The sequence below is a fragment of the Aspergillus thermomutatus genome (genome assembly GCF_002237265.1).
Source record: "Aspergillus thermomutatus strain HMR AF 39 chromosome Unknown NODE_63, whole genome shotgun sequence".
Classification (NCBI taxonomy): Eukaryota; Fungi; Ascomycota; class Eurotiomycetes; order Eurotiales; family Aspergillaceae; genus Aspergillus; species Aspergillus thermomutatus.
The window spans coordinates 100,318-119,810 of NW_020798112.1; the positions used below are offsets into that span (position 1 = coordinate 100,318).

Below are 19,493 nucleotides of genomic sequence, written 5' to 3' on the forward strand. Positions count from 1 at the left end.
AGAGATTGAGAACAAAGAGGTGCCAGATCTCCTGTCAGATCTTCGTGAAGCCACGTTCGGTCTTCTTGACTCTCGAGAGAGCCTCCTTCGAAGCCTTTCGGAAATACCTTCAGAGGAGTTTCTTGGGCTTTGAGGTACGATTGTATATTCGTTCGCAGATGCAAGGCCTGTTCATGTTAGAAAGGGTGTCCAGCAAAGATGTAAGCAGCAGGTCATTCTCAATCACCTCTTGGATGGTCATCTAGGAAGAGTGGTGACTCTGTCTCGTTCAGTTGGTATGATTGTTCAGCGACGGATGAGGAGGGGGATTTCCAAATCCTTCTAAACCGACGGCAGAGAAGGAGATCCATTGAGCATCAGTGAGGTTTCCGTGCAGACAGGATGCGATCCTTGCAGAGACACCGATCGCTGCGTAGTTTGCTGAAGCGAGGCATGCCCCCGGGTTGAGCCGTCGAGGTCAGGCTCAGCCCGGAGACTCTGATGAGGATGATCATGGATGCTCAGAATGGAAGCAGCGAACGGAAGCCTGGTGTTGAGGGTCAAGAAAAGGAAGGAGGCATTCAGGTTCTTGCTTCCTCTGGCCTTTGAACCGACAACTTTGCAATTCTTCCATTCTTGATGAAGACCTCTAGGGACATTATTGGCCGTTCCCGTCTCTAGCTCTTCATACCTACTTCATTTGTCTTCACAGGGTCGACCATAATATATCAGTCGGCGATGTAAATGGATGCCTCTGACCGAGTCAATGTAGACGGGAGGAGCACCAATGTGGTGAGAATATTACGCGTCTTGTGTCATTCTGTCACCGATAATTAATAGGCACTTGCTCATCTCATGATTATCTAGATTCTGCACATCCTGACCGAGGATCTGTACGAGTTTCCCAAATAGCGGTCTAGGTACACTACACTCGCAAATGTACTTGGGGGTTTGTCCCATTCAGATCGACTGGAGAAGAGATGATGCTCAGCTTCCTTCTTATTTGGTCCGTAACTTCGAGTCTACCGTGGCAAGGATAATCTTAGGTACCTTAGTTTGAAGCAATTGTCTTGATTCCTTCCATCTAAGGGTCTAGTCTGACAACCACATCACTCCTACTGATATAATTAATGAACTTGTAACTGTGCTATATCAGCTATTCTTGCATGTACCCATAACCAATATCAGGCATCTTCACCCTTCCGCAGTATGCAGAGGACAGCTGTTGAAACCCAGAGTTTTCTGATAGTATCCATACCTAGGTATCCATGTACTCCGTATGTATGGTAAGAACCAGTAATCTGATACTGTCCCTAATTAGTGGCCGATCACGGACCCCGAGCCGGAATGGCCAGCCTTCTCCGATGTCCAACTACATGCTCCGTCCTTACTCCGTAACGGAGTACGTACTACCATACCTAACTATGGTCTATGGAGGAGGACAATATGGGGCCCAAAGATTGGATGGAGACTGATAGACTCTGGAAGGGACAAAAAACCATCACGCCATTTTGACTCATGACTACTTGGGTATGTTCCGGAAGAGTTTATCATACATTGACTGTCATTGAAACATCGATTTATTATTATTACCTGTCCTAATAAAAACACCTAATAGCTCAGTGTCGTGTCTTACCGGCCAATTACCACCAATTACCCCTCCATTCCCCTCCGACTTACTATTTTTTTTTTTTTTTTCCCTCTGCTGCTCCTATCTATCGGCGGGCCCACATCGAGGAGGGAGGAGGGGGTTAGTTCCCCTCCATCCAGTAATCCCAATATTAATATTCTCCCCCTTCCCCCGTCCCTCTCTCTGCTTCTTCTCTTCCCTCTTCCTCTCTCATCCCTCCCTCTTCCCCTTTGAACTCTCTCTTCAGCAAGAGACTGATCTCTCTTGTCTGTCTGTTTTTGGTCTCATCTTTTTGTGTGACTTTTTCAATTCATCCCTCTTACCATTCCTCTTTCCTTCTCTTTCAAGCCTCGTCTCCTCTTCTCTCTCCCTCTTCGTTCATATCACACATCATTCAAAATGGTTCAATCGTAAGAATCCACTGACTCTCTTGACTGTTTAACACTTTCTTCTTGACTTGCCCTAACATCTGTGTCTGTAGCGCCGTTTTGGGTTTCCCCCGTATGGGAAAGCTCCGTGACCTCAAGAAGGCCACCGAAGCTTACTGGGGTGGCAAGATCTCTCGTGATGAGCTCCTGAGCGAGGGAAAGAGACTCCGTGCTGAGCACTGGAAGATCCAGAAAGATGCTGGTGTCGATATCATCCCCAGCAACGACTTTGCTTTCTACGATCAGGTCCTCGACCACATCCAGCTCTTCGGCGTATGTTCCCCTGACTGCTATCCATATTCCGGTAGATAATCTAACAAAGTCATTGAATAGGTCGTCCCTGAGAGATACAGCAAGTACAACCTTCACCCCCTGGATGAGTACTTCGCCATGGGTCGTGGTCTCCAGAAGCCCGCCTCTGAGGGCCAGCCCGCCATTGACGTTCCTAGCTTGGTATGGTGTCCCTTCAACAACCACTTGTTCAGAAGGTTCCCGATTCTAATATGATATCTACAGGAAATGGTCAAGTGGTTCGACTCGAACTACCACTACGTCAAGCCTACCCTCCAGGAGAACCAGGTCTTCAAGCTCGCCGCCAACCCCAAGCCCGTTGCTCAGTTCCTCGAGGCCAAGGAGGCTGGCATCGTCACTCGTCCCGTCATCCTGGGTCCCGTCTCCTTCCTGACCCTCGCCAAGGCCGACCGTGGTCAGAAAGTTGAGCCCATTGACAAGATCAACGACCTGGTTCCCCTCTACGTTGACCTCCTTGCCCAGCTCAAGGCTGCCGGTGTCGAGGACGTTCAGATTGACGAGCCTGTTCTCGTGTTCGATCTCCCTGTCAAGTCCAAGGCTGCCTTCAAGCCTGTCTATGAGAAGCTTGGTGCTCTCGGTGACAAGGCCCCCCGCATTGTCCTTGCCACCTACTTCGGTGACATTGTCCACAACATTGATGTTCTCCCTGCTCTTCACAACCTTTATGGTATCCACGTGGACCTTGTCCGCAACCCTGAGCAGCTCGATGCTGTTATTGCCGCTCTTGGCCCCAACCAGGTCCTCTCTGCCGGTGTTGTTGATGGTCGCAACATCTGGAAGACCAACTTCAAGGCTGCCATTGAGAAGGTTGAGCTCGCCATCCAGAAGCTCGGCAAGGACAGAGTCATTGTCTCTACCTCCAGCTCTCTCCTCCACGTCCCCCACACCCTAGAGAGCGAGAAGAATCTCGATGCTGAGGTCCGGGATTGGTTCAGCTTCGCTGTTGAGAAGACCCACGAGGTGGTCGTGATCGCCAAGGCCGTCACCGAGGGCCCGGCTACTGTCCGTGACCAACTTGAGGCCAACGCCAAGTCCGTTCAGGCTCGTGCCTCTTCCGCTCGCACCAACGACCCCAAGGTCAAGGAGCGCCAGGCTGCTGTCACCGATGAGATGCACAACCGCAAGTCTCCCTTCCCCATCCGTCTTGCCGAGCAGACCAAGTCCATCAACCTTCCTCTCTTCCCCACCACCACCATCGGTTCCTTCCCTCAGACCAAGGAGATCCGTATCCAGCGTAACAAGTTCACCAAGGGCGAGATCACCGCTGAGGAGTACGAGAAGTTCATCGAGAAGGAGATCGCCGACGTTGTCAAGATCCAGGAGGAGCTTGACCTCGACGTTCTCGTCCACGGTGAGCCCGAGCGTAACGACATGGTTCAGTACTTCGGTGAGCGTCTCACCGGTTATGTCTTCACCACCCACGCCTGGGTCCAGAGTTACGGATCTCGTTGCGTGCGTCCTCCCATCATTGTCGGTGACATCTCTCGTCCCGCTCCCATGACCGTCAAGGAGTCCAAGTACGCCGTGTCGATCTCCAAGAAGCCCATGAAGGGTATGCTTACTGGCCCCATCACCTGCCTCCGCTGGTCTTTCCCTCGTGACGACGTCCACCAGTCTGTCCAGGCCCAGCAGCTGGCTCTTGCCCTCCGTGACGAGGTCATTGACCTCGAGGCCGCGGGTGTCAAGGTCATCCAGGTCGACGAGCCTGCTCTCCGTGAGGGTCTCCCTCTGCGTGCCGGCAAGGAGCGTGAGGACTACCTCGCCTGGGCTGTGCGCGCCTTCCGCCTGGCCACCACCGGTGTCTCCGATGGTACTCAGATCCACTCTCACTTCTGCTACTCCGAGTTCCAGGACTTCTTCCACGCCATTGCCGCTCTGGATGCCGATGTTCTGAGCATTGAGAACAGCAAGTCTGATGCCAAGCTGCTCAAGGTCTTCGTTGAGGAGGCTTACCCCCGCCACATCGGTCCTGGTGTCTATGACATCCACTCTCCCCGTGTTCCCAGCGAGCAGGAGATCAAGGATCGCATCGAGGAGATGCTTCCTTACCTCCGCCCTGACCAGCTCTGGATCAACCCTGACTGTGGTCTGAAGACCCGTCAGTGGCCCGAGACCAAGGCTGCCCTGACCAACATGGTCAACGCTGCCAAGTTTTACCGCCAGAAGTACACCAAATAAATGGTGTAACTGGTTCTTTCAATAAACGGAGACGACATTCTTCAACCTGTCGCTCCGGAAAACAAACGAAACTTCTTTTTCGTTTTGTTAATGTGATGAGTTACGACGATGATACCAAAAGTTCAACATAAGGGTTCAGGGTTTTGTATTAGAAAATATGGGGGTCAAACGGAGTTTCAACATTTACGATTTCAACATCGGCGTTCAAGCCATACATGACTGCTTCTACATGCGGTCAGCATTTCCTTCGGTGGGATGTTTCTTTCTTCGTTACTGCGGTTTTTAATCAAAAGGGATATGCATGATCGCGGCAGTCGGCGCCGCTGATGGTTTTTCTTCAATATTTCAACAATGTGTTGTACATGACACTGGAGGTACTGATTTTAGATCTACCTTCTAGAGCCTAATCAAATGAAAGGCAATTTCCAATATGTCTCTCCTGTATCTCCGTAGACATTGTAGAGGGTGACTGAAGTTTTGTGGCTAAGAATATCTGATCCGGACAGAACCTTTTGTGAAACGCATGTACCGCAGCAACTGTCTGCGAAGGGAAGTCATGAGTGACCTGTCCACCAAAGCAACTAGCGATACTCTCCAGTGATACTATTCCAAGAGAGATGATATCCCATCTTTGAGCTTTGCTTCCGCCAATGTCATTATCGCAGAAGCTCACAACTCAAATCCAGATTAAAGCCACGAACAGCATGGAACAGCAGCCCCTCGACCCGCAACCGCCCTCTCCCCAAACTTCTCCACATACCACTTCCTCCCCCACCGCGCATGAGGCAGCATATTGGCCACCGCATTCACGACAAACACGACCGCCGGAAGAGGAAGGGGAACCTGCAGTTTTTCCGCGAACGCCGCAGCGGGCCTCAACCACGGAGCGATCTGCAAGGGCGGCGAGGCATAGGCGCCCGTGATGAGTGCCTGGCGGGCGGGGAAGACGGCCGTGCCGACGAGGGCGAAGCCGAGCCACTCGAGCCATTCGAAGGCGTAATGCGGGTAGAGGATGGAGCGGAAGACGCCGCGGGCGGGTGGGATGACGTAGACCTTGGCGTATTTATTCTTCTTGCCGTTGGCGTTGGCGTTCGCGTTTGCGTCCATGGACGAGGACGACGCCTGGATGAAGGTCGGATGGTCCTCGTCTTCATCCTGGGTGATCTCGTTGTCGGACTTCTTGGCCGCGTCACGCTTCTCGGCTGCTTCGCGGCGGAGTCGGAAGAGCGTGCGCTCCGAGTGGATGTTGCCTAGCATGCCGGCCGTGAAGAGGACCATCCCCAGGCAGGGCAGGAAGTGCGTTGCGGGGGAGTACCGCGACGACCACCCTCCCAGAGGGCCCGAGACGGCGCCGTCGGTTTGGTACCCCAGCACAGGGACGTGGTATCCCACCAGCCAACCGGCCAGACAGGTTGAATTGAGCCAGTTGAACAGCACCGCCATGGTGACGACGGTCGCATGCATGGGGGACATACTGGGGGCCGCGAAGAAGGGCGAGATGATGGCGCGGTTGATATAGTGGATTACATACAGGGACGCAACGAGCTTATTAGATAGCGGGAGCGAGGCAATGTTGAGCGTCGGCGGCAACTTGCAAAGGATGTAGAGCAGATTCACCGGTCCCACGACCTCCATGATGAACCAGCCCAGTTTGCCTGGGAGGTTCAGCCAGGAGCTCTGGTAGGAGCCTTTGCCTGCTGGATGCCAGGAGACGGCCCATTGGACGAGCGAGAACTGGTTGTGGGTTAGAGTACGATAGTTTCAGTAGTATCGTATAAACTTACAACTGGAAAGTATTGGAATATGTTGAGCAGGGCTGTGTAGGCCTGGGGCGTGGGAAGGATGAAGTCTCTCAGAGGGGGCAGAGACCCCAGGAACGACGAAAATGCGGAGCCCATGTTTGCCTGTCTGGCATATCAGTATAAGCATGCAATAAGGTGAAACCAAAATGATCAACACTAATTTAGAGACAAACATACGCGGCAATAGTGCTTGATAAAGCTACTTCTTGCAAGGGTCACGCTGGTCTGGGCTGCTCAGATGCTGAGGGCGCTAGAGCGAGTCTGAGACAATGGGTGATCAGGAATTCTTCAATAGGAGGTTCTCCAGACCATGACTATATACCTCTCCCAAGCCTCAGAACAAAGAGAAGTGAATTTGGGGATATGATGGAGGTGAATCGCGAGTCAACAAAGAACAATCAATAGCTTGAGTTTATCCAATGATGTCACGGGATAGTCGCTGCACGTGATTAGGTACTTAAGTTACACGAAATGCAAGGACAGGCCGATGTATCGAACATCGACCAACTCTGTCACAATTGTAGACTGATACATCTCTTCTCCCTCCTTAGCAGCCAGTACTTATGATGTATCAGTATATACAAAATAGCCGAGTACGCAGTATGTGGGAAACGTGAAGACAAATCCGTTCCAATCCGGGATCGTCAAGCATGGCATTCCTAATTCAAAATGAAGTATGCGCAAGGGCTGGCTGGCTTGGGTGGCTTCAGAAGTCTATGCCGAGCAATAATTATCAACAACAACTTCAATGCGAGCTTTTTTTTTTTTTTTTTACTTCAATCAGTCGACGTATCCATACTGTCAGTCACAGTCTGCGTTAAGGGCTGTCGTCGCGCCGTTAGTCTCTCCGTCTTAAATGCCTCGATCTTGGCCTTGAGGTCCGTATCTAGACAAACCAGTCAGCCGGGTCGGTTTCGACGCTCGAGATGGGCGAGAAATGGAAACTTACCAGGGGTTACGTCCTCCATCTTGAGCGGAGCTCTGTTGAATGGATCATGTGGGTCACTCAGAAGGTGAGATCGAAGAGTGGAACGATCTATGGATACCCTGGATCCAGGGAGGATAACAGGATCTTCCATCAAGGTATAGATCAGGGGATCTAGAGAAAAGCTGTCAGCTATTTGGCCATCACAGGTAAGTAATTCATCGAACATACCCAAGAATTCATCAGGAATCTCGCCTAGATCCTCCTCCGCTTGTTCGTCAGCCTCCTTAGCCGCTCTGACCTTCGTCTGTAGCTGTTCCCATTGTCGGAGCTCCTCCGGAGATTTCAGCGACCATTTTCGCAGGATATCCGCAGCCTTCTGAAAATTCGCCGGCTTGTAGGATCGTCCGTCCCTTGCAACGGCAATGATGAAATTCTCCTTGGTCATCAGGTTGAGATATACGTCGACGATCTCACTCAGCAGAGCCCGCGGGTTGAAACCGTACTCTTGCAGATTGTCCACTCGCAAGCTGGAGCTCTTTGGGCCAACCATGGCATCCAGGTTGTAATCAAGCATGTCTGCCAGTCTCTGGACAATTTCAGGCATGGTGAACGAGTCTGCCAACGCTTCCGTAAATAACTTTAGCATGGCGACTGTCTCGTTTGTTAACTGCATGTAGGATTTGGCGTTCCGTTGCGCGGAAGCAAGTTGCTCCTCTTTCTGCTGACGCTCCTGAGGATCCATGTTGTTCCCATTGCGACTGAGTTCCACCTGGGTATCATGAATCGTGATAAACGCGCCAAAGGATTCATCAAGCACGTATGTCACATCGTTTAGAAGCAAGTTCACAAAACGAACGAAAAAGTCCAGATTTTGCTTGGACTGGTTGTAGAGCTTGTTCCGATAGAGAGTGTTTGGCCAGATGCACTTAATAATCTGGAAGATCTCATAGCGAATGTTGAACTTGTCGAAAAACTGGGTGTGCGTCCCGGTGTGCTCTGCTTCAATATAGAACTTCATGACGGCATGCAGCAGGTATTCATTAGCAAAAGGGAAGGAGTTCAAAAGATCGACCAAAACACCGCGGGCGCCACCAGGGCGAGGCCATGTCCCTCGGAACAGAATCGAAATAAGACCCGCTTTCAGGTAAGGGTTCTTGATGTAGTCCGAACTCTCCAGGAAAGTGATACAGAGCATAACCAGCTCGTCTCCCTGGGTCGCGGTGATGATCTGGGGCATACACCACATGATGAATTTGAAGTTGCTGACAATGTCATCCACAAAGTATTCGGGGAGACATTTAAATACCTCCGGCTGCTGCTCCGGAAGAGGCAACTTAATCGGTTCCTTTGGAAAGTTGACGCCGGACACAAGCCTGAGTAGCCAAACGATGACATATCTCATGAACAGCATGGAGCGTGCCTGCCATTGATCGTCGAACAAAACACCTTGCAGACTGTACTTCAGAGCGAGACCCAAATCCAGCTTGTCCTTGTACTTCTTCAGAGCCTGTTCAAATACCCTAAGCTGCACTGGGTTGCTGATCCATCTGTGTCGCTCCAGCTCAAACCTCCTGATCGTACCCTCCATATGCCGAAGGTCCTTCTCAAGCTGGTCCAGCTTTGCCGTCAGGGACTCACTACCATAGTGATGAGCAGCAACAGTCAAAAAGAAGATTTCTGTGATAAAGTTAGAAGTCCCTTCTTCTTGTTTTGAGTAAAACGCGTCAGACGCATGCTGATCGGCATTGATCTTGGTTTCATCTTTCATATCAACGCGTGGGTTCCGGTGCAGATATCCCGCATCAATCCTGTCAATCTAGGAACCTCGTAAGCTTGGTGGACGAGCATGATGAGATAAGTGCAGAGCCTACCTTTGTGAAGGTTGCGTCCATGAAAGGTTCACAAAGCTTGTCTAGACATGTTGTGAGATTGAACATGAAACCATCCGAAGATACAGTAGTAGGATCCACCTGCATCGCTCTTCGTTTGTGGTTGATGTTCAAAGCGGCGGCGAACCAGTCCAGGACTCGGTCTCTTGCCTCCTTGTTGGCGCGAATGATATGGTTGATGACATCAAACAGATCCGAGCCAAGCATCTGCTGCATCATTCTCATGGATCTTTGCGCATTTAAGATATATGACTGATCCCGTGTCTTGGGACTTGAGAAATAGGTCATAGTAACATTGCTCTGGAGAGGTGACAAGCGGAACCAGGGACCCAGAAGCGTGTCCTTCTCAAACAGTGCTGGATCGCGAGACTCGTTGAAAAAAGACGACTCCGTAATAGCAGCTGCAATGACCGGATTACCAACCAGGTTTCGCAGGGCCTAGATAGGTTAGCGGCAGAGATCTTGAGAAAATAAAGTCAGAGGTATAGCATACCGTTAGATAAGGCTTGTAGTCATCATTGATAGTCATCGCAGCAAGGTCACGACTCATCTCCTCCACAGCGGCGATGAAGGCCGGCTTGATGCTTTCGTCTTCCTCAAATCTCTTCACAGCTTCGCCCAAGAACTCAAGATCAACCCCCTTATCATCTTCGGGATCCAGAAGAAGATATGGTTTGAGCGGCGACCGCTCAGATGGCTCGAGCCTACAGGACAACAGAATCAGTCAAATCTGTCGTCCGTTTGGTCAACTGGACAAGGGATAGGCAAGAACACACCCGAACATCTCCGGCATCGTGATCGCGAAGATGCAATAGCTCATGCACAGGCGCCGGGCCTCACAGATGACACCGAATTTCGGATCATCCTCGCGGGCACGGCGAAAGCCCTTGTGCAGCCTCGAGATCCGCCTCCAGCATGGCAGTAGGTAGTCTAAAGGCTTCTGCTGGGCATTCGAGGCGGCTTCAAGGAGGGCCTGGTCCAGGACAGTAGTCTCGATGCGCGGTTCCCGACCCTGGTCTTCGAGTTCGCTCCGCAACCCAGGCAAATAGATCAACCTGTGTCCATGGATGTCCCGCTGTCGGTCCTCCCTCAAGCTGAGCTTGAAGACGGCGCTTAGTGTGCGATCCTCAAAGGATTCAATACTCTCTTCTGCCCTCGTTGGCGGAGGGGTGCTCGATACCGGGGTAGCAGATAATGATCGGTCTGGTGCGGGAGTGGCAGAGGTTGACGGTGTGATCTTAATCCGCTTGCCTTCTGATTGTTGCAACTCCGGCCGAGGCGAAGAAGTCTGGGAGCGCGGTGCGCTGCTGATATTGATCTGTGGCTGCGGAGCGACGAAAGTTTGCTGAGAAGAAGGACTCGGCTGCGAAGGTGTAGGAGGCTCGGTAGAGGCTGTCTCTGGGGCTGCCGCGTTTTGTGAGGATGAGGATGGGGTTCCAAGCTTTGCGAGGCGCTTGTTGCGGATCTGCACGAAAAGTTTTAGTTGTCATCCAGCCATAAACCACTCACTTTGATAAAGGGCATCAAGCAGTACAGCACTCACCTTATCCGCGTCAGAGAGTGTATCTGACATCCTCTGTTGACGAGAGAGAGTGGTGAACGAATGCCCCAAGAGAAGAGGCTCTGTCAGCGGGGCAGAAGGTGCGGAGAAAGATAGAGTAAGCAGTGATCGGTATGACTCTGATTCAAGAAGGATCACAAAAGTCAACAGTCAAATAAATATGTACTCTGGCGGAATCCGGGGACATCTATGATTTAGTAACAAGAAGGATTAACGACAACGGCCGATGGATGAATGCTAGTGGTCACTCTACACAGGCGACATTCGGTCATGGTCGCTGAGATTCGCCTGCATGATTAATATCCTTAACTAAGCTAGACCGCTTTTGCCATTCCTCCACTTGTCAAGCATGAAGATAGGTAATGTCATTCACTGTGATCCCTCTGAAGAAAGAGTATCAAATGTCTTTGAGTTGATATCTCAGTCTCGCTTTCACAGCCGCTGATAGAAAGTATTTGCAGAATAAGAGTGATCGTAGACTTCCAGTAACTCATCAGTCCATGGGCCGCCATCGAAATTCTCCGCCCGTCATTGGCTTCTAATGCAAAACAAAAAAGGCAGACAGAAGGAGCAACGTCCAAAAGGAATTAAGTATGAAGAAACAAGATCTCAGGTCAAAACGCAAAGGACGTATCGTGACGCTGGTTAATTTCTCCCCTTTAGAGAATCTAACCGCCGGCAACTCTTCAGCTCCATATTCCTCGCCTCCTTCATCTTCTCTACATCTGGGAAGAACCAGCCCTGGGCCTCTTGCATCATCCGGTCCCGAGCATGTACTTCGCTCTCGCATTCGTACCGCAATTTGGTGATATAGTCGACTTCCACTTTTGTGTCCAACTGGCGAAGTTTCTTCGCACTGTAGTCTTCCACGTCGCTGGGATTGACGAAATAATTGATGTTGTATTTTGGTGTCGTCCGCTGCAGAGTATGAGGGGGTACAGCGGCGTCAAATCTGTAGGAAGGACCGGAGGGAGACGACGAGCCAGAGAAAAGAGAGGAGAGCAGAGGAAGCACGAATAGAAGGATAAGAGGGAGGAGTGACTGGAACGTTGCCCAGCCAGACGGTGCGGCTTCAGCCTGAGCGCTGGCTTCGCGAGGTCTTCGTCGCGGTCGGGGTCCTCCAAACTGGTGTACCCGGAAACCTGGACCTCCGCCCATGTTGAAAACAAACTGGGGACCTCCTAAATAGCATCCGTAAGCATGAACTCTCGGAGAGACAAAAAAAAAGATGTGAGCCAAGCGTACCGAAAGGGCTGAACCCTCCTCCTCCAAACCCGCCATTGAAGAAGCGATTGAACAACTCCTCTGGCGAGATCTCCTCCTCGAACATAGGACCACCAGCACCCGCTGAGCGCGGGAACCCACCACCACCAAAGCCACCGAAAGGAGACGCCCCCGACGGCCCAGCACTAGGCGTGAACCTGCTGTCCGGATCCCCGCCAAACTTATCAAACTTGGATTTCTTGTCCGGGTCCGATAGCACTTGGAAAGCTCGAGAGACCACTGCGGCCATATTCATCAGCTACGTCCAAGATCCCAGCATCCCAGCATCCCAGCACCTGAGCAGGAAGAACTCACTTTTAAATGCCTCATCCGCCCCCTCATACCCGTTCTTATCGGGATGTGTCAATAAACTCAATTTGCGGTATGCCTTCTTGATCTCGCCATCCGACGCTGACTTCTCCAAGGATAGAATCTCGTAGTACGCCGTGCTCGAGCATTTTCGTATCCTGATCACGGCCGCCTTCTGCTCCGCAGTGTATTTGCGATCCTGGTTCCCCTGGTTGTGTTCGCGTGATCTGGCTGAACCGCCATTATCCACGCCGGATGCTGAAGCGGACGGCATGGCGAAAGAGCGTGTATGATGGCCTTTAGTCGCCCGGTCGTGGGAGAAGAATCTTGGCTTGACACCCGCTTGGTCGGTTATCTATTCTTTTTCCTCTTATTGAGAAAAAAATCGCTTCGGAGGCGGCGCAAGTTAAAGGCGGGAGGGACCGATCCCGTGGCCGTAAGCGAAGGCGACGAGAGGATAATGCGCTTTTCAGACGGTAAACAGGAAGAGCTCGATGTATTAACAGTGAATAAGGATGAATGGCGTCAATTTGACCGTAGAGTTGTGGTGGTTGGTCGCCCTAGCTTTGGAAGATAAACGTGGTGTCTTTCGGAGGTTCAGATGTTGACGCTAAGCCCCGGGCTAGGCCTGTCAGATTATCACTCTTCCGGCAGTAGCTTGAGTACTTTATCTATCGAGCAGATGAGCTACTGTCGCATGGCTGAGCATTAATCGGAAGACAGTCCCCATAATCCTTAATTGAACTTTTTTCCTGACTTCTCATTCTATAACCTTCGTTCATTATTGAACCTTTATCAAGACATCCCACTCATCCGGAACAATGGCCGGTGCAGATCCAATGGAAGAGGCGAAACAGTCTCTCGTGCAACGAGCCAAGGCATGGGGAGGTAAGAGGACCCAGCTTACAATGAATATACAATCTGTGATGAAACTAATCAATGTTTATGCCTCTACCTCTAGAAAACCCGTTCCCTCCTACCCTCCTCGCCTCTCTCATCACAGCGCAACACATGCGTCCCTTCCAGTTCTTGCCAATGCTATTTCCCCCGGTCCTCCTATTCACAAGCTATGCGAATATCCAGGGCTTCAAGACAGACAGCGCGGGGATCAGCGCCGCCTGGTCGGGCCTCTATCTTCTGCTTGCAGGTCGGCGACGACAGCCATTGATGAAGAAATGGGGCGCGCGGGGGATTGTTCGCGGCACGACCATGGGTCTTTGTCTGGCCAACATGGCGGGCGGTGGGTTGGCTTATACCCTGGGGAAGAGAGAAGATCGCGATGAGTGAAAAGGACGATTGCACCGTACGGTTGTACTTCTCCTTGATGCTAGGTATATGACGTTGGAGTAGGGTGTTCCGGTTGGGTCGTTTATCTCAGTATATATGCTTCGGGGTGGCAGGTTCATGTATAATACACGAAACAGGTGGTAAAAAAGTCATTATGCTACGATAGCGCCGTCTGAATTTACTCGAAGTATTTCATCATCGAGATGCCGTGAGTTCGTCTACTCGGCGTACGGCCGCTGGGACAGGATGTAATCCCGGACGTTGCGAGGGGTCAACCAGTCGAGATCCTGAGGATTCGTCTGGATGGCCTCGCGTGCTTTCGTTGAGCTCACGGCCCTATCACCCGGCTTCTTCCCTTCTACAAGCTGTATGCGCTGCGCCCACTCACGCTTGCCGCCTTCATTTTCCCGACCACCCTGAGCCAGGCGGAGCAGAAAAGCCTCTTGCTCGTCCTTGCTACCCCATTCATCATTCGGACGCATGGTGACTCGTAGTCTATGTTGCGAGAGGAACGGCCCAAGCGGTTGGAGGGTATGTTCCGGGGGGTAGTACTTGGGGTTGAAGATTCGGATCAGAGTGTCGAAGCCCGTGAGATGGACCTGCTCCAGGGGCTTCGGGTATACGTCTGACTGCTCAATCTCCGCCGCCTTATCCACGAAGTATGGTTTCTTTGTCACTCCGATGTCGATCTGTTGGAGGCTCGCATTTGCCGGAGATGACGAGGTTGTCCGCAAGTGGGATAACAGGTCCTGTGCAAACAACTCCATCATAACCAGACGGTCTTCGAAGGCGGCAGGCTTGGACGGCTTATCGGCATTCTGCGTAGCGAGGAGGAGCAGCAATCGCGACGGGACGCTGGGTTTTTCGAGAAGGGCCGAGCTTGCGATTCGCAGATGAGCTAGCGTTGGGGGGTTGAACGATGAGTCCAGAACATAGAGTACATCTGGGGCCTGCGAAGGCTGTTTGTGCTCTTGTAATTGGTTCGATGGAACGGAGTTGAGTATCTCGAGGTTCCTGGAAGAAGCGATGAAACGTTTCAATGCGGCTTGGTAGTGTGATCGAAGCGCCTGGTGGGAATTGCTCGCCATGATGAATGGATGTGATAGACAAATCGACTGGCAAGACACTTACGGCCTGATGATAGTGAGAAAGGACTGTCAAACAAGCAACCATACAAACAATGCTTGGTGAAGTCACGTCAGAGGCGGCTGACTGCCGTCCACCACAGTGGGGTCATTTTGTAAGAAGTCGGGCGTATGTGGGTAGAGGCGGGCGGCTGTAGTTCTAGAATGCCCAACCCACGGCACAACGAGAGCAGATATCGAGCATTTTTGATCATCTCCATCAGAAGTATCTACTTGACAGGGGAATTGCTGGGGTCCAGCAGAGCCACTCTAATGGCTCTATCCAGGGTCCAGGAGACAGTTTCACAATTTTCAATAGTGCTCTAGATCTTGATGCTGTCATGCTTCCCTCTGGGACCAGTCTAGTCAGCATAGACTGGTCTGTGAGCCACGGGCCATATCACAAGCTCGTAACAGCTTAATTAACACGGGGACGATTATAATTGTGGGTTATTGTTGCGCGGTGTACAGACTACAGAGAACTAGGTGAGTCCCCTGGTGCCTCACAAATCACAACTCCATGAGAGCAATTCCGGACAACCTGGAACTTTGGAAGAGTCCTGGATTCTGATCCAGGGACCCGAGGCCTGGTGTCTGGAATCTGGACCCCTCTTCGGCTGATTCTGCTCGCTCGAAGTTCGAATCTCAAACGCATTACTCCATATTTGCTTGGCGAAGATCGTCTGGAGCATGTTTCATCTAGAACATCTCAATGCTTGAGGGATCTGATGCTTCTGTGATCAAGATGTGAAAAGGCAAAGCAGGAGGCAGGAGTTAGAACTTATGCAGGTATCGAGCGTGTCAAGTGGTTTCTGATTAGGCAAAATATATTTTCTGCTGTGACATTTTATTGATGCTGATTACTTATCATTGTCATCAGTTAACTATTGCAAGAAACATACTGTACAAGGAGTACATAATTCAAAAAGGAGTCAGACTACACAATGTCCCAACTCTCAAGTCCTCCATGCTCTGTGGTTCAGTATCACCATCGCTACTGCCGACGTTCAAGCCACTTCCGACGATGAAACATTGGCGTAGGGTGGTTAATATGGGAACAACGAACAAGGGAGGACAAAAGCCACGAAAGTAACAGACTGTAGCACAGATCCCTTCGCACCACGTTTCAAGTCTGAATACAGGAATGAGACTCCTTTGCAGAAGTAGTAGTAGTATCTAGGATACCATGAGTCCTCAATTGTGATGCATCATGCACGGTCTCTACTCTAAACAACGACATAGGATTCCCAGAGAAGCTTGACCTCTGAAGAAGCTATCTAGACTCTCATCATCTGGAAAAAAATGCCGCGACTCCAGAACAATTTGCTCGTTGTCTAGACTCTCTGTTCTCCACCTCTCATCGATAATCCGTATCGAGACCTATCGATCATCGCTTGCCGTTATGATGACTGTTGATCGGCAACTGTCAAAGCTCGCAATTTACCCTAGCTGGTCGAATGTCTCTCAATGTACCCCTCGGTAATAGACGCGGAAATGGCACTATTGATGTCGATTTCCACAGAGCACGCTCTTTGTATGTGAAGAATTAGATGGTTTCTTCCCTATCTCACGACGGGAACAGGGGAAAAGGGGCATAGAATCCACCGTAACCAAGAATTGGGCCCGTAATCAGTATTACCCAGAACTACTCCCGTCGTGCAGATTAGACGGGAGGACTTGAGATGATAGGTAGTAGTCTCGACGAGAGACACAAAATATGTTCATCCCAGAGAAGATCAAGATGAATTTGCCAGTGCAGGGTCCACTACTTTGGATACTTTCCTTTTTCAAGGGAAGAGTCGTGCATTGCTGGGCCTGGAACTTGAGGCAATATCATTCTTTCCGGCTTCTTTGATTTCTTTCGCCCCTCGAGAAAGTGCCACCTGGGAAATAATCAATCTACACCGAGTGCCCAGCGTACGCGAATGTACTTGGTAACTTGGCATTTACCTCCAGCTAGGACATACGGTTATCATCCTGATATCACAGCCATTTGGTGCCATAGCTGAAAAGCGTACCTATCGTTGGACAGCTCTTCAGTCTAGTATCTAAGTCTCCTATTAACTCTAGATATTCCTCGTAAACTTGTGCCGTGTCCTGAATCTATCTAGCACTATCTCGATATCGGCAAACCGAACGGCGAGAGTGGAAAAAGGAGGGAAGACAATTTAGGTACTAGTAAGATAAGTAGTAGTAGTACCAAGGAAAAATCCCACCACAGCAACGGAAAACAGAAGCGTGTGAGAGGCACGCGGAGAGATTAAGCAAGGGAAATCAGCCAATCACAGGCAGCCAGGACAGCATGAAACGGGCCTTCATCTCAGGCCGCAGCGAATATGCGTGCGGTTCCTGAGCTTGGACCCACCCAATACATTGGATATTACCTCCATCATTTGAGGCAGCTACGGAGAATAATCCATCAAGTAACGAGGTTTTTATCGACAGTATCAGAATGATACACTTCCGAGCATTGGATGTTGCCATTACTACCTAGGAGGATAGAAGAGACTGACTTGATATGCCTGTGACATTATTATGCCTGTCAGAGTCTACAACACGATACAGTATTTAGCCTTTATGCCGTCGACTTGGCCTTTTTTAGCTTCCCCACTTGACGCCACCCACTTCAGAGTCTTTTAACCTTCTATGGGAATTGAGTGCACTCTGCAGCCTGCAACTCAGGTACCAGGTACCTAGTGTTTGTACTGCATGAGCTACTTGTGCCGTGTACCAGAAACGAGATGTTTGTCGCAAAGACAAATAATAATAATAATAACAAGAATAATAATAATAATAATAATAATTAAAAATCATAAAATAATTAATTTAATTTGAATCCTACAACCAATATACAAATCTGCTCGGATGGCCCCCCTCCCTCCTTTTAATTCCCCTACATCAGCATCGGGTCTCCCTCATTTCTTCTGGGTTTTTTATCTAGACTGTCTGCTGCCTTCACTTCTGCTCCGTGTCAGAGATCATTCCTTTCTCTACACAGTCATTCTTTCATCTGATATCGGTTGCGAATAGATTTCGCTTCCCCCACACTCGTTCTCAAGCGCAGTCTTCTCCCCAGAAAGAACAGAAAACCCAAACATTCTAAAGATTAGCAAAGGCATTGATTGTCATTGTGCGATACGTCCAAAATGCAATTCACAAGCAAGCTTTCCGTCGCTCTTCTGGCCATCCTGGCTGCCGGTGGTGAGGCCAACCACCAGGCTCTCCATGCTCGCAAGTTCTTCCACGCCAGAGGCTTGAACGAGACGGCTCCTGCTTCCACCTCGACTGTCGTCGTCTATCCTACTCCCGTGCCCTCTTCGTCCGCTGGGGCCGCTTCCTCCTCGGTTGCTGCTACCTCTTCCGCTGCTGGTGACTCGACCTCGGTGATCACCTCGAGCTCCATCCCTCTCAGCACTGGTGCTCCTGGATCTGGTGGCTCCGAGACCGCCACTGGTGGCCAGGATGTCACTCTCACCTACACTCTGGGCACTGGTAGCACCAAGACCGTCGTCACCACTACTATCCACAAGACCTCGACCGACGTCCACACCGTCTACGCTGTATGTCACATGTTGATCGTCGACTACTGCAGTCATATTGCAACCGATGGACTGACTTTCTGTATCATAGACTTCCTCTGCTGCTGTTGGTGACGAACTCACCACACTCTCTTCCACTTCTACCTCGACCGCTACTCTGATCGCTGTTGTTACCTCCTCTGCTGCTTCTGGCAGCTCTGGAAGCGGAGACAGCTGCAGCCAGGCGACTGTCACCGTCACTGCCACTGTCACTGTGGTATGTATCGATTCTGTTCTTGTCTTGGGGCGTCTTCGGTGCTAACGCAATGCAATTGTAGACTGCTCCTTCTACTCTCACTGCTACCTCCACCGCTAGTGACGACGAGGATGACAACGACGTCGAGGACAGCGGCGCCAACGAGCACTACGCCGACAACAACGGCAAGGGCAACGGAAAGACCTCCGATATGCCCGTTCCCACTGAGACCTCTTTCCCTCGTGGCCCCTACGGCAACGGCACTATTCCATTCCCCAGCGGCGCCGCGAAGCCCACTGGTTTCAAGACCAGCAAGCTGCCCTACCCCACCGGCTTCCGCCGCCACTAAGTTAGCCAGCCTAATGCGAGTCGCCGGGTCTCCGAATCTGTGACAATGACCGTTGTGTAGCCGAGAGATCATCGTTTCCGAGGCGAAATGCGCCCGCTGGCGTTGTACCTCTTGAACGAGGGATTCTCCTTTATCATTTTTTCTTCTGGTACAAACTTAGATCGGGCACAAACTTCATCTAGACGTCTTTTACTCTTCTTACATTCTCATCTTATCCAACGGGGCAGGAATCTTTCTACACCCTTCTGGTGCTTCTTTTACTTCTCCCACGAAGCGGATCTGGCCAGGTCTCGCTGATTTAACCAACGAAGTTGCTTCTTTTGCAGTTTTCTGGAGACGCTTCCAGTTGAATTTCTGTATTGCAAACGGTCATTGATCACATCTGGCGAGACTCGGATACCCGACATTGTTCGACGACAGTGGCTTTTATGCAATTGTATGGTTTACTTTTTGATCTGCCGGAATGACGTAGAGATCTACGATCTGTTGCATTCTGGCAGAGTGACGATCTCTATAGACTATGTAGCGAGCGAATCCAATCCATTTCTATGGTTCTTCCCATGGTGTTTGTCTGCCACCTCTGCAGTAACTGTTGCTTCGGCCCAAGTTAGAAGCTTATCATGGACAATAGCCGTTGCAGCATGCAGCAACGTACTCAGTATCACACTAAACCCTTAGAC

At 50.7% G+C, this 19,493-nt stretch overlaps 5 protein-coding genes across 5 annotated transcripts; 3 read left to right on the forward strand and 2 right to left on the reverse strand.

Moving 5' to 3' along the window:
• Window positions 1-2,008: 2,008 nt before the first annotated feature.
• Window positions 2,009-4,527, forward strand: MET26 (5-methyltetrahydropteroyltriglutamate--homocysteine S-methyltransferase; the record flags this gene model as incomplete). Its single annotated transcript, XM_026761864.1, has 4 exons — window positions 2,009-2,019; window positions 2,091-2,310; window positions 2,371-2,490; window positions 2,554-4,527. 4 exons carry the CDS (start codon window positions 2,009-2,011, stop codon window positions 4,525-4,527), a joined length of 2,325 nt encoding a protein of 774 aa, XP_026615564.1.
• Window positions 4,528-5,214: 687 nt separating this feature from the next.
• On the reverse strand, window positions 5,215-12,553 carry CDV56_108329 (ubiquitin-ubiquitin ligase UFD2; the record flags this gene model as incomplete). The annotated part of the gene is made up of 11 exons (XM_026761948.1): window positions 5,215-6,261; window positions 6,312-6,435; window positions 7,119-7,215; window positions 7,279-7,428; window positions 7,486-9,073; window positions 9,129-9,584; window positions 9,640-9,850; window positions 9,923-10,611; window positions 11,431-11,888; window positions 11,953-12,210; window positions 12,286-12,553. 11 exons carry the CDS (start codon window positions 12,551-12,553, stop codon window positions 5,215-5,217), a joined length of 5,346 nt encoding a protein of 1,781 aa, XP_026615565.1.
• Window positions 12,554-13,100: 547 nt separating this feature from the next.
• CDV56_108525 (uncharacterized protein) lies at window positions 13,101-13,566 on the forward strand (the record flags this gene model as incomplete). The annotated part of the gene is made up of 2 exons (XM_026762144.1): window positions 13,101-13,167; window positions 13,241-13,566. 2 exons carry the CDS (start codon window positions 13,101-13,103, stop codon window positions 13,564-13,566), a joined length of 393 nt encoding a protein of 130 aa, XP_026615566.1.
• Window positions 13,567-13,784: 218 nt separating this feature from the next.
• On the reverse strand, window positions 13,785-14,654 carry CDV56_108548 (nicotinate-nicotinamide nucleotide adenylyltransferase; the record flags this gene model as incomplete). Its single annotated transcript, XM_026762167.1, has 1 exon — window positions 13,785-14,654. One exon carries the CDS (start codon window positions 14,652-14,654, stop codon window positions 13,785-13,787), a length of 870 nt encoding a protein of 289 aa, XP_026615567.1.
• Window positions 14,655-17,836: 3,182 nt separating this feature from the next.
• CDV56_108645 (uncharacterized protein) lies at window positions 17,837-18,813 on the forward strand (the record flags this gene model as incomplete). The annotated part of the gene is made up of 3 exons (XM_026762264.1): window positions 17,837-18,250; window positions 18,321-18,485; window positions 18,547-18,813. 3 exons carry the CDS (start codon window positions 17,837-17,839, stop codon window positions 18,811-18,813), a joined length of 846 nt encoding a protein of 281 aa, XP_026615568.1.
• Window positions 18,814-19,493: the final 680 nt, after the last annotated feature.